Genomic DNA, 18517 nt, shown 5'->3' on the forward strand with positions numbered 1-18517 from the left:
AGAAAAGTCAAACTGCTTGCAGGAGTTGCTTCCCTTCAACCTCAGAAATCTCTACTTATAGGTAAGGGAGATCATTGCGTACAAGGCTGAAGAAATGAACTATTTTTTATAAGTCCGATTTCTTCATTTCTAAAGCATCACTTTCAAATACTTATGCGGCATTATTGTTAATTAAACACATTTAAATGCACAGCAACTGAAAACTTGCTTTTATAAAACATTCACCAAAAACACACTACGTGCTGTAAGATGCGCATAATGCCACTTTAATGGTCATATGAAATGAAACTGACATAATTTATTTCATTAATGTAATGAACTCTGATGTTTGAGACATTCCAATGGAACTCAATCACTGTACTGTGTTGTTCAGTCCAGTTACAGAGAAATTGTTTGACAGCAAGGACTTGTCAAAACGCTTTCAGCACTAAGCTGATTCAAAAATAAGCACATGGAGCTACACATTTTATTTGACTATATAATAGATAACATGTTGATTTACAACTGTGAAACATTTCAATGCAACAGGTCATGATAGCCCTACATGGCTCACCTGACTTACGATTTCCTGGTGCCTAATATCCAAGTTCTAGGCCTTGACATTTTAGACAGAAAGATTTTTGAAGCTTTTCCTTGATAAGTCTATACACACAAGAGACCCCAATTGACAGGGCAAATTTTGACCCCAGGACCAAGATCTGAATGAACTTGGCAAAGGACAACTAGACAATGCTACACTAAAGCTTTGGTTCTTGCAGCTTAGACAAGAAGATTTGTAATTTTTTCTTATATAAGTCTATGTAAACAAGTGACCCTGGGAAGGGAATTTTTACCCAAGCGGCATGAAAACAAAATTGGTAGAAGACTGCTACACAATGGCACAAGCCAAATATCAAAGCTCTAAGGCTTAGAAGTTTAGACAAGAAGAAAAGGTTCTTTTTCTAATATGAACAACTGACCCTCAGGTGGGACAAATTTTGACCTCAGAGGAATGATTTGACTAAACTTGGTAAAAGACCATTACACAAAGCTACATGCTAAATATCTAAGCTCTAGGGCTTGAGGATTTACACAAGAAGAGTTTACAGTTTTTTTTCCCTTATATAAGTCTATGTAAAACCAGTGAAGTCCAGGGTTGGGCCAATTTGCCCCTAGGGCACGATTTACACAAAATTACACAAGCTTGGTAGATCAACACTACATTATACTATATCAAATGCCAAATATCTAAGCTCAGGACATTCCGGTTTTAGACAAGATTTTTATCCATAGCCACAGTGCTAACACTGTCGACAGATGTTACTTTTAAAATGTCATCTGAATCTGATACATCAGGTTCTATTTAATTATCAAACTTAATAGACTTTGACGCTTTTGTGTCAATATAGAATTTCTTCCCTTCCTCAGGAGGTTTTTCAAATCCTAGCCCAATCCCTCTGTTCAGGTTCATGGTCATTGCCCTTTCATATTCACCCTCTAATGCCTTAGTATATATATTTTCCTGCTTCTTGTTCATAGCAAAACTTCCTCCAGTCTTCTTTGGGAAATTATTGGCAGAAGAAAATGCAGGTTTTTTACCAAGGCTAAACTTATTCTGTATTTGGGATGCATCACTTCCTTTCTTAAAACCTCCTAAAAGTCTGAAAAATTTATTTTGCCTTTCAGAATCACCCAATTCAACACCAGACCACTGACCAGTTTTTAAGTTTTCATCTTCAGTGTCTATTCCTTGGCTTTTCTTTTCTTTGTTTTGAGTCTGACTGCTGTCTGTTTCTAAACTGTTTACAACTTTAGTTCTTTCCTTAACACAACTTTCCTGTTTTTCGTTTGGACTATAAGTATCCTCATGTTCTATTTCTGCATTCTTATCCTTCCTTTTATCCTTTTTCTTCTTTTTCTTCTCATCTTGACATAAAGTCTCTATACTTTCTTTAATTTCTCTTTTTTCTTTGAATTCATCTGGTTCACTCAAATTTTTCTTTTTCTTTTTATGTTTCTTCTTTTCCTTCCTATCTGTGATTTCTATTAAGTTTTTCTTGGTTTCTTCTTTCTGTTTAATAGCATCAGCATTCTCAATTAGACCTACTTCTACATCCCTATCTGACTCCATCTTTTTCTTTTTAGATTTCTTTTTCTTTTTTGAATTCATGTTACTAAAGTCCTGAATATCTGCTGAAGCACATGCATTCTCAGAATTTATACTGATATTATTTTGACTTTCTAAGTCCCTTTCCTTGTCTTTTCTTTTTCTCTTCTTTTCACATTTCTCCTCATCATGTCCATTCTCTATTTCAGAAACTTTCCTTTTATTAGAAACAGCTTCAACAATGTCAGTTTCATTTTCAATCTTGCATTCTCTGACAATGTCTCTTTCTGATTCCTCATCTTTGGACTTTTTCTTCTTTTTCTTCTTCTTTTTCCTCTCACTAACCGGAGACATGAATTCATTTGGCTCAACAATTACTTTTTCAGTTTTACAAAATTCTGCTTCTTCCTTTTTTTCAATGTCATATTTGTGTTTTCTTTTGTGTTTCTTTGTTTTGGAGCCTGCTTCATCCATTCTGTTTCAGGTCTATGGTATGTTTGGATAACTGTAAGTCTGAAAAGATATCAAAGAAGTCCATAAATATAATAACAATGTTACTTTCCTTAAAAAACGAAATGAATTGGAATGGAAAATGATAAGGTTGACAAACAGCTGGAACATTTTTGCTGTTTTTTTTTGTTCAAGCCGATACAACTGAACTGCACAATCTTAAGTTGCACATGATTTACTTATAAAACTTGCAAACATAATTTGGGAGTGCACACTCCTAAACAAACTTCATATAGATCTTGTATTTTACTATCACATTGTAGAAATTGAGTTTTACCATGTGTTTTTTTTTCAAAATGACTATTTTACATTGATTTTAATAACAAGCACAACAACCTCTTGCTCTGTTCAAATCACTGAGATGTCAATGTGTTTGCCTTCTGTGCCATTGCAGAACAGCATCCTGTATGCAACTTAAATGTAATCGTTGATAATCAGATTCACAACTTCTAATATCTAATTCTGTGTTTTGACAGCAAACTAATGTGAAAGTCAGAAACATGGTTGAAAATTTTATATCTTAGAGTACTGTTTTACTGTCTTAATTCTCAGACATTATTTTCTGACATCTTAATTCATTTAATGATTTCACAAATTCATTTTATGATTTATAATTAAAGGTATTTTAAAACACACAAACAGATTTATAATTCAAGCATACATAGACTGGAATAACAACAATTCATAAAATAGATCGTCCTTATTATTTTATTTTTCTTCTTTCAGTTGTAACGTTATATATTGCTCCACAAGGATTCCCACCTTTTTCTTTGGGATGAATGTAAAATTTGTTAAAAGAGAATAATCAATATTAATACAAGCAGTTACATGAAAAATCCAGAATATGCTCCTTTATGTGTTGGGCTTTAAAGACTATGCTCCTTTGTGTGTTAGACTTTAAAGGATATGCTCCTTTGTGTGTTAGGCTTTAACGGCTAAGCTCCTTTGTGTCTTAGGCTTTAAAGACTATGCTCCTTTGTGTGGAAGACTTTAAAGGCTATGCTCCTTTGTGTGTTAGGTTTTAAAGGTTATGCTCCTTTGTGTGTTAGACTTTAAAGGCTATGCTCCTTTGTGTTTTAGGCTTTAAAGGTTATGCTCCTTTGTGTGTTAGACTTTAAAGGCTAAGTTCCTTTGAGTGTTAGGCTTTAAAGGCTAAGCTCCTTTGTGTGTTAGGCTTTAAAGGCTAAGCTCCTTTGTGTGTTAGGCTTTAATGGTTATGCTCCTTTGTGTGTTAGGCCTTTAAGGTTAAGCTCCTTTGTGTGTTAGGCTTTAAAGGCTATGCTCCTTTGTGTGTCAGGCTTTAAAGGCTATGCTCCTTTGTATGTTAGGCTTTAAAGGCTATGCTCCTTTGTGTGTTAGGCTTTAAAGGCTATGCTCCTTTGTGTGTTAGGCTTTAAAGGCTATGCTCCTTTGTGTGTTAGACTTTAAAGGCTATGCTCCTTTGTGTGTTAGACTTTAAAGGCTATCCTCCTTTGTGTGTTAGACTTTAAAGGCTATCCTCCTTTGTGTGTTAGACTTTGAAGGTTATGCTTCTTTGTGTGTTAGGCTTTAAAGGCTATGCTCCTTTGTGTGTTAGGCTTTAAAGGCTATGCTCCTTTGTGTGTTAGACTTTAAAGGTTATGCTTCTTTGTGTGTTAGACTTTAAAGGCTTTGTGTGTTAGACTTTAAAGGCTATCCTCCTTTGTGTGTTAGGCTTTAAAGGCTATCCTCCTTTGTGTGTTAGACTTTAAAGGCTATGCTCCTTTGTGTGTTAGGCTTTAAAGGCTATCCTCCTTTGTGTGTTAGACTTTAAAGGCTATGCTCCTTTGTGTGTTAGACTTTAAAGGCTATCCTCCTTTGTGTGTTAGACTTTAAAGGCTATGCTCCTTTGTGTGTTAGACTTTAAAGGCTATGCTCCTTTGTGTGTTAGGCTTTAAAGGCTATCCTCCTTTGTGTGTTAGACTTTAAAGGCTATGCTCCTTTGTGTGTTAGGCTTTAAAGGCTATCCTCCCTTGTGTGTTAGACTTTAAAGGCTATGCTCCTTTGTGTGTTAGACTTTAAAGGCTATGCTCCTTTGTGTGTTAGACTTTAAAGGCTATCCTCCTTTGTGTGTTAGACTTTAAAGGCTATCCTCCTTTGTGTGTTAGCCTTTAAAGGTTATGCTCCTTTGTGTGTTAGACTTTAAAGGCTATCCTCCTTTGTGTGTTAGACTTTAAAGGCTATCCTCCTTTGTGTGTTAGCCTTTAAAGGTTATGCTTCTTTGTGTGTTAGACTTTAAAGGCTATCCTCCTTTGTGTGTTAGGCTTTAAAGGCTATGCTCCTTTGTGTGTTAGACTTTAATGGTTATGCTCCTTTGTGTGTTAGGCTTTAAAGGTTATGCTCCTTTGTGTGTTAGATTTTAAAGGCTATCCTCCTTTGTGTGTTAGACTTTAAAGGCTATGCTTCTTTGTGTGTAAGGCTTTAAAGGCTATGCTCCTTTGTGTGTTAGGCTTTAAAGGCTATCCTCCTTTGTGTGTTAGGCTTTAAAGGCTATCCTCCTTTGTGTGTTAGACTTTAAAGGCTATCCTCCTTTGTGTGTTCGGCTTTAAAGGCTATGTTCTTTGTGTGTTAGGCTTTAAAGGCTATGCATCTTTGTGTGTTAGGCTTTAAAGGCTATGCTCCTTTGTGTGTAAGGCTTTAAAGGCTATGCTTCTTTGTGTGTTAGACTTTAAAGGCTATCCTCCTTTGTGTGTTAGGCTTTAAAGGCTATCCTCCTTTGTGTGTTAGGCTTTAAAGGCTATGCTTCTTTGTGTGTTAGGCTTTAAAGGCTATGCTTCTTTGTGTGTTAGGCTTTAAAGGCTATGCTCCTTTGTGTGTTAGACTTTAAAGGTTATGCTTCTTTGTGTGTTAGACTTTAAAGGCTATCCTCCTTTGTGTGTTAGCTTTAAAGGCTATGCTCCTTTGTGTGTTAGACTTTAATGGTTATGCTCCTTTGTGTGTTAGGCTTTAAAGGTTATGCTCCTTTGTGTGTTAGACTTTAAAGGCTATGCTTCTTTGTGTGTAAGGCTTTAAAGGCTATGCTTCTTTGTGTGTTAGGCTTTAAAGGTTATGCTCCTTTGTGTGTTAGACTTTAAAGGCTATCCTCCTTTGTGTGTTAGGCTTTAAAGGCTATGCTCCTTTGTGTGTTAGGCTTTAAAGGCTATGCTCCTTTGTGTGTTAGACTTTAAAGGCTATCCTCCTTTGTGTGTTAGACTTTAAAGGCTATCCTCCTTTGTGTGTTAGGCTTTAAAGGCTATGCTCCTTTGTGTGTTAGGCTTTAAAGGCTATGCTTCTTTGTGTGTTGGACTTTAAAAGCTATACTCCTTTGTGTGTTAGACTTTAAAGGCTATGCTCCTTTGTGTGTTAGACTTTAAAGGCTATGCTCCTTTGTGTGTTAGACTTTAAATGATATGCTCCTTTGTGTGTTAGACTTTAAATGATATGCTCCTTTGTGTGCTAAATTTTAAAGGCTATGCTCCTTTCTGTGTTAGGCTTTAAAGGCTATGCTCCTTTCTGTGTTTGGCTTTAAAGGCCCAAAATGCCTTTGCTTATAATGTGGCTGCCATATTTTTAGTAGTGAACATAAAATATATTAATATCTTATCATTTTCTATTTTTTGGTAATGTTATTTCAGATATTTGTCTCAGATTTGAAAATTTTTACTAATATAATAGAGAATTCATTGATCATATTGATTTCATTTTTGTATTATAAATCTTCCTTTATGGCTTTTACTGTTACAGTGTGTCGGTTCATGAGCAACATTGAAAGTAGTGCTTTTCTAACCATGTTAGAATGCAGACATACATGTACTCCCTGTATTGGACAGCTGCTTTTTCTGTTTTAACATAAAATTCAAAGCATTATGGAACTTTAATCTAAAGTCATTTCATTAAAGAAATGAGGCAAATTGGGTTACTTTCTACATCAAACTTACTAAAGTTAATTTTTGTAATATACTTTGACATGTGTATGTCATTATTCTTACGTATAGTTGAAATATTCACTCTGGTGTTTGTTAAGGCCAGTTACACCCAGATACTTTAAAAAATATTTAAGCTGAAAAACAATTTTGTTTTCTAGAAAACAGTATAAATCAACAAATGAACATGTATCAAGAGTTTAAATTTATATCTAATCATTTTAAAGACAGATCTCTGTATGTTCAGGTCAAAATTTGTTCTACGTTGTAGAATTTGATTGTTTGTTTTGGGTTTAACATGGTTTTTCAACAGTATTTCAGTTATGTAATGATGGGCAGTTAACCTAAACAGTGTTCCAGGATTCTGTACCAGTACAAATATGTCTGCCCATTGGAAAAGAATGCATACATGTATATATGCTGCTTTAATGATGAGATTATACCTAGATTTTTCTTTTTTTTTTTGAAGGCAGCAAATCAGATCGTAGTTATAAAGTAATGTTCCTATTTGAAACTTTGATATCTGAACATTTATACTTGTGTTCTCTACTGCTTTAAAAATTAATACAAGACGGTGTATTCTTACCCTGGTTGTTCAATTTTAGAAAAAAGTTTTAATTTGATAAATACACTTTGCCTGAGGAATGATAAGACCTATAGTAGTTTTACTCCAGATTAGTCAAAAGATTTGCAGTATTTAGCTGAAATTCATTTCAAATTCTAGTTTAAGAAATGTAAGTGTCTAGCCATCCAATAGCCGGAATAACGCCTAGCCCGTGTTCAAGCTGTCCGGTAACTGGACTCCTAGCGCTTGCCTATCAGATAGGGTTTTTCTAGCCATCCGGTAATCAATTTATGTATGAATAATGTTTTTTTCTGATAAAGTACTGCACTTTAAACAAAGAATTTATTTTTTACAATGTCATCAAACATTTCTACGCCATAATTATCATATTTGTCACACCTTCGCTTTTACCTATTGTTGAGAAACAGCTAGAAATTAAAGTTGTATATCGAATTTTTGGTTTGAACTAAGCCTAGATTTCTGGTAGTGGATTATTACCTCCCTTTTCTTATATTGGTTGTGCAACCAAGGTAGACTGGAAATTATTATTATTATTTGTTCCCGACTATAAATAAAATTTTGTACCTTATATAAATGACTAAATAAATTTGAACTGTCACCCGCATTTAAATCAGTTTGAATGTCACCCACATTTTAACTATCCGAATACCGTCTACTTACTCGTGTAAATGTTACATTACAGCGTCGTAACTCTGTACAATTAAAACGGTACATAACAGCATTTCAATGCATGTAAAAAGAAAGGTACATTTCACAGTCAGTTTCACATTGCAGAATGCGTAAATTACCTGAAAATTCTAAAATGAAAGTAGCATGTGTACGTGCGTGTGGGTACCGGAAACAACAACAGGATACGGGTAAAACGTTCACGAATTATTGACGTTATAGGATATAAAAAATACAGGTCTAACTATTGAAAAAAAACTAGACTTCATATTACAAATTCTATGTTTTCTTATCAGTATTTCTATGCTTTATTGTTTATTTATATGAGAATCTAGAACAACGGTTTGTTTCAGACATTTTATTATGTAGCCCTGTGATAGGGCCTAATATATTTGAAATAGCTAAACAATTATATACCTTCAAAGACCTTACTCGTTCGGCTTATCGGGATGGCTTATTTTACGATCTGATATTATAGTTGTCATCCCTCTAAAGGGACAGTGACAGTCAAAAAATATCAGGCTGTCCCTATACACCCTATCATTTAGACTACAGAAGAGCATGATATATACACGTAGTTAAAAACTAACTTGAATAGACTGCTAAAAGAAATGCAAATTGTGAGGTTAGAACTTAGGTTAATTGGAGGTCCATCATGTGTACACCATAGAAATGATGCAAGGCTTATTAAGCAGTTAAAAATACAATGACTTGATCGCTACACAACTCCCCTTAATCCAACATCATACTAGCTAGATTACCCGCCTAAAGCACCCTTTTGTCACAGACTATATCAAATTTTCCTTTCCCGTATGCCAACAGTTCTCTGGAAATGGTCAGTCTCCTTACATTACTGTCATGCCTATAGCTAAGACTTCTTCAAGCAGACTGTCACAGAATTAAGCTATGGCGTTTTTAACTCTCTTAAACTCTTATTTTTACCTTGTTTTACGTTTATTTTACGTTCTCATAATTATCTCCTGAGAACGTTCCCAGTAGTGTTTTCCTTGTATGTAAGGAATGAAAATTTATTTTTTGCTGTTTTCTTGCAGCTTTTCTACTGTTAGTATTATTGGAAAAGGCGTTGTAAAACATCATACAGCGGACAAAGACTGATCACAATAAAAAAAAAACACCAAGGACTCCATGTTGAAGGTGTATTTTACACCATTAATACTTTGGTATAGATAGACAACTACATAATAGAACTAAATGCTACAGTTTTTTATTATATTTATTTAATATTGAAATGTTTGGCAATATTTGTCCACGGCTCAGTGTCGGGCTGCCTCGAATAACAAATCGGCTAGCGCTAAACAAAAACATGTCCAATCAAAACACAATTATAATACCACATGTTAAGAATACTATGCTACACTCCCTAAACCTTCGTCGACTGGATTTAAGGCGTATAGATTCTAGGTTATCACTCTTCTATAAGATTCATCATGATCTGGTTGCTATCCCAATCGTAGATTACCTTACCCCAATGACCCGATGTGTCCACTATGGCCATTCCCTAAGTTATAGGTTAATTACTGCAACCACTGACTATTACAAGTTTTCTTATTTCCCGAGAACTGTATACCATTGGAACCAACTTCCCCCCAGTGTCGCCCACCTCCCTACCCTAGAGCAGTTCAGTGCCGCAGTTTGCAGCCTTGGACACGCCCCGCCCTAGTTATCCTGCAAACTCAAGTTTTAACCTTTTATATCACCAAAGTTATCTTTTAGTTTCTTCCACTCTAAATTTGTATCACTATATTCTTTCTCTTTATGATTTTGACGCGCAAAACGTCTACGTTCCCGCAAGGGGTTTGACGTCTACGGAAGATAGATACGGAAGATAGAATATGAGCCCCATCCTGGGAAACAGAGATAGGATTCACAAATGTTATAAGCATGAAAACTATTTCGCTGACTGCAACACACTTGTTTAAACGTCTACACATTATAACTTGCAGAACGGTATCACTCAAACATTGGTGTTTGACAAGAAATATAAAATGTATATGAGACTTATGACTTTTGGCCTAGGTACACACCTAATAATGATAAACAAGCTCGCAAAGTTTCAAAGCTAGTGTTCTTAACGAATGCAAGTAACGTGGACCTAAACAAAAAATAATTTTACCCAAGAAATTCTTGGTCTGCTTACTCGTCTAATGATAATAAACAAGTGTGCAGAGTTTCAAAGTTGTAGCTTTTTATTGTTTATGGAAAAAGTGGACCTAAACCAAAAATTTAATCAAGAAAATAAAATTTTCTAGGTACAATTTTGGCTATTATTTTGGCAAAATGCTTATCAGAGTTATGGTTTCTTGGCCTACATGGTCAACTAATGATGATATAAAACAGCAATTGTTATAGTTTTTGAGAAAAAGTGGACAAAACGATACAAACGATTAAGTGAAGACAATACCTCGTAATGTTTTTTTTTAAAAAAAAATCAGACGATCTAAAAACGAAAGTTACATTCAACAAAGATGTTTTCCTGGAATGTTTTCTTAATATACATTTAGATAAATGAGAAATGTGTAGTTTGTATGCACTGTACAAGTATAATATTTTATTGATCTATAAAATACAATACCATCCTAAGAATTTTAGTTTGCCAACATTGTTCTTAATATCAGGACATCGATTCGGATTAAAATCTGTAATTAATCCCATTTCTAATTAATACTGTTTATTGTGTATTCACAACGCGCTCACACAGGACGGACCGACCGACTACCTGACCTGTGGACTTTCACTATAAGCAATTTCCCGCTTTTCAGTTACATACCAGCTTCCGAATTAAGGGTCATAAACAAATGTGCAGTAAAACAAGTTCTACTGAGTTACTTCCAATGAAAAAAAATGCTTCTCTTTCTTAACATGACTGTGACTTAAATTCCACACTCGGGGTTTCAAGATTGTCCCTGACAACCGCAACTTACGTCTCGGTCATTTTATATTTCAATAGGGTTAATCTATTTTTAATGGCAAAAGAGTCATGAAAATGATTCTGTACCACCATAAACATTATGTGTTGCAGTACATTGATATATTGCGCATTGCGACAAAATATTTCATATATAATGCTGAAAATTCTGTACAAGTCTGAAGATGTAACCTTGTGTGATTATATTTTTAGTGGAATTAAATAAAAATGGTATTACAAAAAAGCCTATGGTTATACTTTTTAGTTATATGATTTAAATTCTAATTTTGAGATTAATTATTTAAATTTGACGTAAAATATAACGCAAAAATGACATTATCATGTAACTTATCTTCAGATTATAGGGCTCGATCCCTCTACGGTAACATGCGATATACCGAATGAGATATATACTATCGAATTAAAAATGTGTACTTCCGGCACGTGCATAGAGCGTTTTTTTTTAAGAATACGCATTTTACTTGTGCCGAATAAGCGTCCACATAACTTGTCCGAACCGCAACGTCTTGCACATCAGTACAAATATGGGCAGTGTTGTCTTTATTTCAAAATCTACATTTAAATTGATAGGGAATCGATCCTGCGCGAAGCGACGAAAAGCGGGATCGATCCCTCTACGGTAACATGCGTACCGAATGAGATATTTACTGTAGACTTGAAAAATGTGTACTTCGGTTCGTGCCGTCTTCAAATGTTATGGGATGAGTTGAAGTTGGATCGATTCCTGATTGGGGCAATGCCTTATTTCATATTATACTGTTTAAAATATGCATTCTCGATAGTATATTGGTAAGCATCCCAGCCTGTCATGCGGGAGATAGGTGTTTGAATTCCTGTTGTAATACTTTTTCGTTAATTACATCTTTTTATACCCTGTCGGCGGATTTCCCGTCTTAATACTTTTTCGTTAATTATATCTTATTTGTACCTTGTAGGCGGATAATCTGACAGAAGACCAAATATTTGGTAAGTTTAAAATTACATATAGATCTACTTATTTGACTACTGACATTTACTTTTCATTATTACGAAAGTTTTATTCAAAGTTTCTGCTTATGCCTTTCATATCCTACTGGTAAGGAAGTTTGAAATCTGTATTGATACAAGAAGTATAAAAGAAAGATATACACTGTTGATCAAGAATGAGACTGAGTTATTCATGATGTAACTTTTATTGCTTATATAATGTGAGCAGCTTTAATATTCTTATTTCTTAGCAGTGAGTCGACACGTGAAAAGGGACAGTCTATCAGTTAACGTCGTACTATTTTATACAATTTAGGAAATTTGCCTGTATCTTTCTTTAAAAATTCTAAAACATGTAAATGCGTGTGTCTGTTTTAAAAGCCTATGATATGGTGAACAAACAAAAGGCTGTGAATGTTACCGTGATGATTCACGTCTTTAGGTTAGAAACCACCAATTGTTTTCCCATAGCCTTACATTGTAACATTATGGCGTGTACGGCCTTCCATACATCGAAACATGTAATTCTCAAGAACTATCTTAGTTCTACCAAAATCTCGGACGAAAATATGAATAGTGATACTTTATTTAAGTAATTTTCGTGCGAATGAGATGACCCCCTGTTTACATCATTGGCATGGCGGGAGAAATTCGTTTGATAAAACTTTTTTCAATACAGATAAAATGTAGCAAATTTTGTCAAAATGTATAATAAAATACTGTAAATGCAGTGAAAACATAATAATTTTGAAAAAAAAAATCACTTCCTGAGTTTGTTTACATGACTGACCAATCAGAATGCACAGACGTTACCTTATTCCAGGTATACGCTTACCTCATTCCCTGTACTTTTTTGAATTGTTGGTCTCTGACCTATAGATATCTCCGAAAACAATATTTAGTATATATAGGAGTCACCTTACGGTCGGCTGGTCATTCTATCGGTGTGTTGCAAAGAAACTTCTACGCTTTTAAAAGGGATTCCAGGTAATCCTCGTACACATGAAGCTTCTGTTCAAGGTGGGTACAAGTATAGGTTCGACTTAGACAAATATGTACACTGGTTGTTATGTACACTGGTATCATTGGTTCATGGAAGTTCATAGTCATGACAGTCATGTTATGAAAATGTGCGAGCCATTTGTTTTGGCATCTGAGGTTTTTTAAATTAAAGAGCTATTTAAACAGTATACCTGTGCATTGTAAGAGCATTGACTTATGTTGCCGAGAACTTCCAATGAAACTTTCGTCGTGTAGTCACCATGTAGCAAAAATGCACTGACAAGTTTTGTCGGATAAGTTGAAACACTGCACCCTTGGATTAAGACAAACTATAAAATTTCCTCTATCGAAGCGGTATTGCGTGGATATTAATCACTTTCAGTAATAGCTCTAATTTTGCCAGAATTTAAGGAGGCTTTTGGGCTGTTTGACAAGGATGGCGATGAGACGATCACAACAAAGGAACTTGGCACGGTCATGAGGTCACTGGGCCAGAATCCCACCGGGGCTGAACTCGAGGACATGATTAATGAAGTGGATGCAGACGGTGAGTTTATAAATGTATTCATATTACAGTTCGTCCGGCGAGGGAAACTGGCCACTGCGCTCATGTTTACATAGACGACAATCATGTCGTCACAAACCTTGATATAGTTTTGCAAATACACAAAACATCAAACTAAGTTAATCTTTCAAAATGAATTACATTAACAATTTGAAATCGGACACGAAACCTTCAAAAACAAACCCAATACTTGTACATACTTTTATGCTTGCTTTTCTTTACACTGTGTTAGATTTACAGTCAAGTTGGCCATAGGTTAATTATGTGTAGGAACGTTCTAAAATCTTGCATAGATTCCCAGAAGTACAAAAAAAACTTTTTTTATTTGGAACATTGTCGGATTTGCAGTAATATAGATTGTGCATAATTAAATATCATCACATGTAGTATATTCGTAGTATTACATTCAGTCGGAAAGTTTTACTTTATCGTAGCTAGTATAATTTCACTCAGGAAGCGGAACTATCGACTTCCCAGAATTCCTAACAATGATGTCGAAAAAGATGAAAACTGAAGATGATGGAGATGAAGAAATTAGAGGTATTCCAATACTAGTTGCCCTTTGTTCAGAAGATTAGCAGAGATTGTATGACTTGTTTCCATGTAATCCCTATTTACATCAAGTACATTAATTGTTGGAATGCAACAATTTGAAATTCCTACTTTAACATGTCATTTAATTTCGTACTGAATTGCCCAAAGTGTTTTATTGTATTTTCTGCGCATGTCATACGATGGTTGCCTTTATTATCGTACGCCTAGTCGAATATTTCGAGAAAAAAATCAGACAACGCCAAATCATAGAAAGAAAGGGTTGTTTCACATGAAAATTGAACACCATATAAAACATGTATATAAATCTACAAAACAGTTGTCAGTATACTGATATATACATTGAATTCCGGAAAAGGACTGCATGAACGGACCATACTTCCGGACAGTTCAACGCCTTTAAAAACTCACCATTCTCACTGTTACATATACATGTATGATGCATTTGCAATAATATCCCAGTGCTGAAATTTCATATATCTACGTGTAACATGGTTTTCAGCAATTATTTATTTTCATTGCTTAAAAAAATGGCATTCATTTTAAAGGGGGATAACTTTTGATGATATACTCCTAAACTTTAAGTTTGTATTTGTATATGTATATTTGTGTTCAACACCTTTCAGAGGCGTTTCGTGTGTTTGATAGAGATGGTAACGGGTTTATCAGTGCGGCTGAACTACGCCATGTTATGACAAATTTGGGTAAGTTAATTGCCTTATACGACATCTTGCTCCTGCAATCTTATTGTGCGGTTTGTTATATATGTCAAATCCGGCCGCTAACGATTTCAAGCATTACATAGTTAGAAAATAATTTTAAGCTGTGTCCGATCTGTCAGAAATTCAGCGAGACGTGAACGGATGGACACCTGAAAAACAACTGGGCAGGAAGACGCAAACTATTACCCAATAGCGACCAGTCCGTTTAACCATCAAAATGTAATTTACTTTTAACTTCCAGAAATTTAAGCGCTTTTCGCGCGAAAATTCCTTTTGAACTAGCCAGTACACTGAATTTCGAATAACAGCAGTTTAACGTTGACAAATCAATCCGACAAAAAATATGTAAGAATTTTAATGTCTCTGTCTCTTTGTTCTATCAAAGGAACCTTTACGCTCTACAATACATCAAGAGAGGACGCAGCGGTCAAGAGGTAATACTGTCTTGCTACGAAACCAGGGGTCGTGAGTTCGAGTTCCATCTCCTCCAACTAAAAATTACTAACATTGGGATAAGAATCCCGTGTACTGGTGTTTTACACCTGGCACGCTAAAGAACCGGAAGCTTCTGGAATTTGAACGTCTTCTGTATCTTGCACTATCCTCCTTCTAATATAACTAACAGTCCTCTGGAGTAGCTGCCCATATGGGTTACCGGTGGTGACTATAATAAGCTTGCATACAAACATATATACAACCCAACAATAAGTTAATAATTATTCAGGAGAGAAGTTGACAGATGAAGAAGTTGACGAGATGATCAAGGAAGCTGACGTTGATGGAGACGGGCAAGTCAATTACGAGGGTAAGGTATTATGATCACAAGTCAAATACGTAGATAAGATGTTATAATTTTGGAAAGTTAAATACAAAGATAAGGTGTTATTATTGTGGAAAGTTAAATACGACGGTAAGGTGTTATAATGTCGGACAGATAAATACGACGGTAATAGGTATATGGTGGAAAGTTAAATACGACGGTAAGGTGTTATTATGGTGGAAAGTTTAATGTGGCGGCAAGTTGTTATTATGGTGGAAAGTTAAATACGAAGATATGATGTTATTATAGTGAATACTAGGATAAGGTGTATTATGTGGAAAGTTAAATATGACGGTAAGGTGTTATAATGGTGAAAAGTTAAATCATAAGATAAGGTGTTATGATGGTGGCATATCAAATGAGAAGATAATGAGTTATTATGGTGGAAAGCTAAATGGTTAAATGAGAAGATAGGGTGTTATTATGACATGTCAAATGCGAACATAAGGTGTTTTATGGTGTTAAGTCAAATACTAAGATTATTATATGATTATCGTGGCAAGTCAAATACGAAGATAATATGTAACTATGGTGGAGGTTCAATACGAACATAAGGGGCTAATATATGGCAAGTTAGATACGAACATAAGATGTTATTAAGACATGTCAAATGCGAACAAATACTAAGATAAGATTTTAGTGGCAAGTCAAATACGAAGATAATTTGTTACTACGGTGGCAAGTTCAATACGAATATAAGGTGTTGTTTTGGTGGCAAATTGAATACGAAGACGGGGTGTTATTATGGTGACAAATTAAATACGAATATAAGAGGTTATTATGTTAGCAAGTCAAGCACGAACATAAGGTATTATTACGACTAGTCAAATACGAACATAAGGCTTATGGTGGCAAGTTAAATACGAATATAGAACATTTATATTATGTTTGGAAGTTAATTAAGAAGATAAGGTGTTATTATATGGCAAGTTGAATACGATCATAAGGTGTTATTAAGACATGTCAAATGCGAACATGAGGTGTTTTTATGGAACTAAGTCAAATACTAAGATAAAGTATGATTATCGTGGCAAGTCAAATACGAAGATAATGTTTAACTACGGTGGCAAGTTCAATACGAACATAAGGAGTTGTTATAATGGCAAGTTAAATACGAAGATGGGGTGTTATTATGGTGGCAAATTAAATACGAACGTAAGGTGTTATTATGTTAACAAGTTAAATACGAACCGAACATAAGGTATTCTTATGGTGGCAAGTTAAATATGGAGATAAGAGATTATTATAGTGGCATGCCTAATACGAGGATAAGGCGTTATTACGCTTACAAGTTACATGTAGATACGATGATAAGGCAAGAGGATGACATAGCCAACGACGATTAGGTGTTGTAATAACAAGTAAAGTACGAAGATTAGATATTATGATGGCATGCCAATTACGAAGGAGGGCAATTATGTTGGACATGTCAATGATAAGATGAAAAAAAGTTAATAAAGGTAAGTCAGCAACGAAAAGTAAGGCAACATGGTTAGCAAGTCAATTACGGAGGTAAAGGAAAATAAGTTGTAAGTCAATTACTAATGTAAGATATTTTGATTGACATGTCAGTCAAACTAGAAGGTATGGCTGTATGATATATTATGATCAAATGGGAGGATTAGGTATTATAATAAAACAATTAAGTTAAGCATGTGGGGCATTATGATGTGCATATCGAAAGGTTACATTCAAGATGTATCGTATGCTGCTGGCCGTGGTTATATACATCGTCATTATTCAGTTTTGGAGTCCAGTGCTAGAATGCAATTTTGTTGTTCTTTATTACCTGAATCGGTACATAGGCAGTATAAACAGTTTCCAAGACAAATTCAACAATAACTTTTAGCTATCGAAATTTGGATCATGTGGAAAATTTGGCATGTTTTATTTCATCGGTGTTTTAATTTCCATTTCAGAATTTGTCCGCATGATGACAATGCCAGGGAAATTAGGAAAATAACAGAGGAACACGAAAGGAAATGCAAAACATTGCACCGCACTGAGCACTCAGCGGTACCATTTAAAGGCACTGGCCTCCAGATTTGGCTAAGATATAATTTTTCTTTCAAATTGAAATTTGGTCATATTATGAACATTAGAATATGATTTTTTGTTTCTAAAATATTTTAAAAATTCCAAATCATGAAAAAAAGATGACCGCGTCGGGAATCGAACCTCGGTCCGCCGCGGCAATAAGGACATTTTCTCGTCGTCGTAACCAATAGCGTTATAGCTGAAGTAGTGAATAATGACTTCAAAATATAGATATTTATAATCGAGTCAGTTTACCTGGAGTAAAAGCATGACAAACGCTTTTCGATTTTCATCGTAAAAAGTAGTAAAAACAGCAAATTCTCATAATTCTCCGCTTTAAAATGAGTGTAACACTATGCCTTGCTTCGTCTTCACATATTAAATTCAAAACGTGTTTGCTTTCTGTTTTTCACTTCTCGTCCTGGTAAGGCTAACTCTCTGATAAATGTCATAATTCTCCGCTTTAAAATGAATGTAACACTATGCCTTGCTTCGTCTTCACATCTTAATTAAAAATGTGTTTGCTTTCTGTTTTTCACTTCTCGTCCTTGTAAGAATAACTCTCTGATAAGTCTGTCTCGTCACTTTATTAAGACATTTGGTGGATGGAGTATAAAATTCACATAAATAAGCGGTGTATCTTGAGTTGACTGAAAGCGTCTGTTGGAAAAGTAACGAGTGTTTAGTAATGAAGTAGTTATTCAAAGCTTTACCTATTCTAATAAGCTGCGAATAGTATTTTTCTTTTCTATTTGATTGGTTGTTTATTATTATAATCTTGACCATTGGCAATGTTGCATTCTGGGACTGACAAATATCAACAAAGTGGTAAACAGATAATTTAAAACTATACCAAGAACAAAAATTATACAATGTATTTCTTGAAGAATGAAATATTTCCTGAATTGGGATAACATAATTCAGTTATTTTTGCTAATAACAAAAGATTTAAATATACATTTTTGAGTATGGACCAAAATTGTTTTGCACTGTAGCATGGTAAGGACAATATATTGCGATAATGCGCTGCATAGTGTAAAATAATCAGTTGGGTTAGACAGTACACCAGCTACACACCTGTCAAATTGATATATGATGCATGTTTGTAATTGTTTATTATATCAAACCCACACGTTTT

At 34.7% G+C, this 18517-nt stretch overlaps 2 protein-coding genes across 4 annotated transcripts; one reads left to right on the forward strand and one right to left on the reverse strand.

The window, feature by feature from the left end:
* Window positions 1–1177: 1177 nt before the first annotated feature.
* Window positions 1178–17918, reverse strand: LOC123565489 (lysine-rich nucleolar protein 1-like). 3 transcript variants are annotated; one of them, XM_053549425.1, is made up of 2 exons: window positions 17635–17918; window positions 1178–2599 (listed from the first exon to the last, which is right to left on the reverse strand). In XM_053549425.1, exon 2 carries the CDS (start codon window positions 2558–2560, stop codon window positions 1343–1345), a length of 1218 nt encoding a protein of 405 aa, XP_053405400.1. In that variant the 5' UTR covers window positions 2561–2599; window positions 17635–17918; the 3' UTR covers window positions 1178–1342. The 3 variants fall into 3 exon arrangements, with proteins under 3 accessions (XP_053405400.1, XP_053405398.1, XP_053405399.1); XM_053549423.1 differs by lacking the exon at window positions 17635–17918 and adding an exon at window positions 7891–7951; XM_053549424.1 differs by lacking the exon at window positions 17635–17918 and adding an exon at window positions 7763–7901.
* On the forward strand, window positions 13062–17641 carry LOC123523007 (calmodulin-beta-like; the record flags this gene model as incomplete). The annotated part of the gene is made up of 5 exons (XM_045300588.2): window positions 13062–13230; window positions 13702–13788; window positions 14427–14504; window positions 15247–15327; window positions 17262–17641. Coding segments are annotated over 5 exons (459 nt in total), but the record flags the coding sequence as incomplete, so codon positions are not given.
* Window positions 17919–18517: the final 599 nt, after the last annotated feature.

Source organism: Mercenaria mercenaria, chromosome 8 (assembly GCF_021730395.1).
Source record: "Mercenaria mercenaria strain notata chromosome 8, MADL_Memer_1, whole genome shotgun sequence".
In the NCBI taxonomy this organism is placed as follows: Eukaryota; Metazoa; Mollusca; class Bivalvia; order Venerida; family Veneridae; genus Mercenaria; species Mercenaria mercenaria.

Bases quoted from the DNA above. Each gene is read 5' to 3' on its own strand.
- LOC123565489 (XM_053549425.1), bottom strand. From the start codon at position 2,560: ATGGATGAAGCAGGCTCCAAAACAAAGAAACACAAAAGAAAACACAAA.